General features: G+C 23.7%; 1 protein-coding gene across 1 annotated transcript in view; it reads right to left on the bottom strand.

Moving 5' to 3' along the window:
• NAEGRDRAFT_54555 (uncharacterized protein) overlaps positions 1-5,705 on the bottom strand; it is a gene marked incomplete at both ends in the record, with an annotated part of 9,988 nt that extends 4,283 nt beyond the window's left edge. The window contains one exon of the mRNA XM_002668841.1: positions 5,671-5,705. Within this exon, the coding sequence (XP_002668887.1) occupies positions 5,671-5,705 (35 nt within the window). The remainder of the gene's footprint in view (positions 1-5,670) is intronic.
• Positions 5,706-5,881: the final 176 nt, after the last annotated feature.

Genomic DNA, 5,881 nt, shown 5'->3' with positions numbered 1-5,881 from the left:
ATAAAACTGGAAGAATTAGAATTGGAGCCATCCATGAAACAATTGTCTGATCATCAGTTGAGGCATACGAATACACAAACATTACAATTCCAGCAATAATGCAACCTATCAGCAATACAATAGTAATAATAGAGGAAACCAATAAATATCTGAATGAATTTCTACGAATGGCTTCATAGGTGAATAGTTCTTCTTCGGGAAGAAAAGTGGCCGATAGAATATTCAAAGAAGGATGTTCAGTATTGATAACCAGTTGTTCAGATGACTTGTGTTCTGATATTATTGCAATATTATTGGTATCTTCTCCTAAACATTTCATTCCCTTTCCAAATCTGATAAATTCTTGGACTTTTTGACTTGAAGCATATTTGTTCACAAGAAAAAGTGTAATTGATAATCCGAATATTACTCCTGCACATACTATTAAACTCCAATACAATTCATCATAGTTAAATTCATCCAATAACTTTAGGGAAATATCACTTGATGTTTGGATTGAGCTAGTGGATTGTACCTTCTTTGAATTGGCATAACAAGCAAATGACCTTGATTCCAATAAACTTTGAGCACATTTCAAAGTTTCATTCAATTTCTTATATTTACAAAAAGATGTCCATTCAATATTATTCCCAACATTAGTCATATTCACTTGAATAGGATAAGCAAAATGTTCCAAATCCTGCCGAATCAAACTCTGAATAGATTCCTTCCTCTCAACATTTGCAATCTCACACCTGTACTCATCAAACTTGATATACATTGTATCGAATAATACCAAGGCACCATACAGCACCACAATCACCAAGATGGAAATTAGAAAATAGAGCAAAATCCTACCAACATGATAACTGCTCCTACTCTCGGACTTTATCTTTGAGTGCTGATGAAAAGATTGTTCATGAGAAGGGAGGCAATAATGTGTCGGATGAAGTACAATCATTTTTTTCAATATTGTTGTGGTAGTTATTGAGGATGATCCTTTTTGTTCCCTGCAACTTTTTAATCTGCTTTTAATCTGAGTTTTTTGGATTTAAATAAATCTTGAAGTCAAAAATTTGCTTGACTTTATTGCAGATTTTTTTGTTTTGATTAAAGCCGAAAAAAAAAACGTTCGTATAAATCTTTGCGAGTTAATAGGTGTTTTTTGGTTTTATTTGAAGCCTGCTTTATGGATTTAATTAAATCTTGGTTGTGTGGTTTTATTTAAAGCCTGATTTATGGAGTTAATTAAATCGGTTTATTAAAGGTTTTTTTGATTTAAAGAAAGACTTAAATTTATTAAAATTTTTACAAGTTGAAAATTTGGTCAACTATGACAAATGCAATTATTATATACCGCCTCTATATGAGTATCCAATTAGCTTGAAGGTAAGTTAAGACATGGATAATTGATTAAAATTATTTTTGATTAATACAGTAGACATAATAAATTAATACCTACTGTTGTTGGTTTAATGATAAATTGATATTTAATAACAGCTTTGTATTATTCGGATACTAATATTTAATGATACAGGTAATTATTAAATAAATACTTACTAGTTAGATTGTTTTAATAGATATACTATTAGTATCATAATTATTTAATATATTAATAATACACTTATTTAATAATTAATCAATTATATTCTAATATTATTTATAATTATATTTAAAAGTATTGTTGTTAATGATTGTTACTTACTATTAATACTAATGATAGTAGTGTAAAACATAAATGGCTCCGACAGTATAATAAATTATTAAGATATGATAGTATAATTATTTAAATACTTATAGTTATTTAATATTGTTCTTATTATTATAAAGTAATAATAGTAATTGTTTTCAAATAAGATGAATGTATTTAATTATGGTAGGTTGTTACTTACTATTATGTGATGATAGGATCGATGATAGTAGTTATATTTATTCCGAAATAGTATTAAAATATGTTGATAGTATATTGAATGTTAATAATGTTAATAATGTAATTAACTACCTCATAAATTCATAATGTAATCGTGTTGTTTTTTTTGAAATAATTGAGGAAATAATTGGCGCGAAAATATGTAACTGATGTAATAAATAATGAGTAAAAAATAACCACAATATCAATTCATTTTTTCATTTTTTATCTTTAACACCAGCCCTGCTGTATGTTAGTTCTTGGATAACACTCACTGCGGTTGACCTTCATGTTGGTTTGGAACACCAATTGCGTCAGGCAGCACCTCACTTTACAGCGATTTCAGGTGTATGAAGAATTGAGCGGGACTATTGGGATCACTACCGAGTCTAAGAGGGGAGCTGTCCGTCTAGTAGACGTAATGCCCCACCGACGTTGAGTACTATTCAATTCAAATATAGAAACTGCCAAGAACTACCCTCCAAATATGTCAGCCGCCATGAATAGTACTCTCCAAGCGCCATAGGTCCCTGCTAAGCACGTAAGAGGCCTTGCATAGTGTTTTATTATTCTTATGTTTTTTAATTGTTTTTTTATTATTCCCGTTAATTCAATTTCAAATGGTTATTCCATTATTTTGTAATTTCAAAAATAGTTTCAATATTCATTAAATCAATATCCATATTTCCATCATTAATTATAAGTTCTAAAGTATTTTGTTTTTCGGTATTGCAAATCCAATTATTATTTTTTTTTAAAGTTTTTCTTGTTTGTTTTGATGAGTTAGATTTTAATAATAAACTAATTAGTAAACAATTTCTTAAATTATAAAAAAGAGATTGTTTAGATGTTGTGTTATTCAATTTAATAAATTTAATTCTTTTAGAAAATGATTGAGTAATCATATTTGAATCTTCCAAATCATAAATATAAATATGATTGTTTGTAATAAAAGATGTAAAATATATATTGTTTAATTTAACTAAACAAATTCCATTATTATTATCTTCAATATTCCACTTTTCAATTGTTAATAACTTTATTGAAATATCAAATAAAGTATTAATTTTAATAATAAACATTTCTAAATTTTCAAATAATATATTAATTTCAATTTCAGATTTTGTTTTGGTAATTTTGTTTGGTCTTTGGTTATCATTATTAATAACACTACTTAATCTTTTTGTTTTCTTTGTTAAATCAATTGGATTAGTTTTGTTATTTGTTTTAGAATTTTTTAAAGAATTTTTAATTTTAGCATAATGATTTTCCCAAATTGTAATATTTTTTTCAAGATAATTTGAATCTTTAAATTTTTCATAATCTTCTTTAGATAAATGAGATTCTGTTAAATAATAATTACAACTCATTAGTATGTAAATATATTCATGTTTTTCTTTTTCATTTAAATTAAATTTATCTTTTTTAAACAATTCTTGTGCAAGTAAATTTAATCTCTCTGTAACATTCTTTTTTTTATCAGTTTCTATAAATAAATAATATAATCTTTCAGATAATTTTAACTTTTTAACTTCACTTTTAAATTTTAAATTCAATCCTACTTCTTCTAAATTTTTTTGATAAATATTAAAATAATAATATTCAATTTCGTTTTCTTCTAATTTTTGCACTTCATTATTTCTTCTATAAACCATTTTTTGCATTGTTCTATGCATATCAATAATATCAAATGCATCTTCTTTATATTTTTTTAAAAGTAATTCATAACATTTTCTTAATTCATTTAAATTAGATTGTAATTGAATAGTAGATAATTTAGAAATGTCAGAAACTAATAATTCATCATCTTCTTTTAATATTTTAATTATTTGTTTTTCCTTTTCATAGCTTTCAAAATCATCAATTAATCCATTATCATCAATATCATCATTTTTATCTTTAAAACTACCACTATTATCATTAACATTTACATTTTTATCTTTATTATTCTCATCTTCATCATCACTTAAATTATTTAAAGGACGCTTATTAAATTGTATTGGTGTAATAGGAGATATTAATGTTTTTTTGAAAGGAGTAAAATTAGTTGTAGTATTTGTTGGTTCCGTAAAAGACAAGTCGGTGTTATCAATATAAATATTATTTAATGTTAAATTAATGATATCATTTACTTTAATATTATTAAATTTAAAACAATTATTAAGATTAATAATTTCACCTTGTAAAGGATTAGAAGATATTATTTTAACTTTTCCTACTATCAATATAGTTTGAATTAAATAATTCATAGAAATTACATAATTATAGATACTATCTTCTTTAATTAATTCAATATTATCTATTTTTTGTTCATCAGAAGGAATTAATTTTAAGATTTCAATATTATCCTTAATATAATTTTTAATATCATCATGTTTTTCGGAATGTTTATTATATTCCTTTTTCAAATTAGCAGTTCTAAGGTTATTGTAATTATCATTTAAATAATCAATAGTAATATCATACTTCCAACTTAATAATAATAAAATACAAAATATATACTTCTTCTTAGTATTAGATATAGTTGTACTAATAGTATAATTTTTGATAAATTCATACAAATCCTTCATGTCTTTTTCATCATCAAAATGATTACGGAAAGAAGAAAGAAATTTTGAAGTTGTAGAATTTGTATTACTTAATTCTTCCATTTTTTATATTCAATAAAATGTCTAAAAGAAAACATAATGAAATTGATATTGCGGATCCAATATTTGAGGCACTTTATGAACATTATAATCCTTCACAACAAATTAATAATTTAGAAATTGGTGGATTGGATAATTTAGGACATAATGAAAATTATGGATGTAATAATTATCATACTAATTGTAATTGTCATCAACATAGTGAGGATGAATATTGTGATGATGATAATTATTATTCAATTGAAAGTGATTGTGAAAGTGAAATTAGTATATCTGAATCTGAATTATCAAATTCAGATTCAGATAATAGTGATGAAGAAAATGAATTTTCTGAAAATGATTTAAATAATCTAACTGATTCTATTGTAATTAATAATTATATTAACAAACAACTTCCTTCTTTACCAAAAGAATCTTTAGATAGCAAAATAATGGATACATTAAATTTAATTGTTACGTCAAAACTTTCTAAAAACATGACTACATCATTAATTAATACTATTTATAATATTATTAAAGAATATAATTTAGAACATGCAAACAATTTCAAAAGTTTTTTTGAAAATATTGATATTGATATTCCTTTTTATAAAATGTATTATTGTACAACATGTAAATTTGTAACAAATAATTGTTATAGTGAATGTAAATGTAAAAAACAATTAGATAAAAAGAAATACTTTTTTGAAAGAAAATTAGAAGATTTAATTAAATCAAAATTTAAATCTAAGAATTTTACTGAAAAACTAAAATATTATTCTAATTTAATCCAATCAAATAATACTAATGAATTATTAATTGATGATATATATAAAGGAAATCATTATAAACAATTTAATTATTTAACCAAAACTGGAAAACACTTTACATTAACATTAAATTCAGATGGTGTAAAAATTTTTAAAACCTCCCAATTTTCAATATGGCCAATAATGTATTCTTTTAATGAATTAAAAAGTACCCAAAGATTCCAAATTCAAAATATTTTACTAACTCATTTAGTTCCTAATGAATTAATTGATTCTTTTGAATTATGGGATTCTGTTGTAACTGAAATACAAAATATTCATAATGGAATTCAAATTAATAATCAACTATCTAAATTTTATGTTATTAGAGGAATATTTGATTTACCTGCTAGATCTAAAATATTTTGTATAAAAGGTCATGGTGGATATTATTGTTGCCATATTTGTAAAATTTATGGGAAACCATTTGGATATATTAAAAATAATAAGAAAAAAGCTAAAATAATTTACACTTCAACAAAAATATCAAAAAACTTAAGAGATACTAATTATTATTCAACTATTATTCCTCATTTACAATTAAATAATTCTTCCAT

This window comes from Naegleria gruberi (assembly GCF_000004985.1).
Source record: "Naegleria gruberi genomic scaffold NAEGRscaffold_94, whole genome shotgun sequence".
In the NCBI taxonomy this organism is placed as follows: Eukaryota; Heterolobosea; class Eutetramitea; order Acrasida; family Naegleriidae; genus Naegleria; species Naegleria gruberi.
Note: the sequence above shows the minus strand (reverse complement) of the source record. Positions and strands in the feature narration are given on the sequence as shown.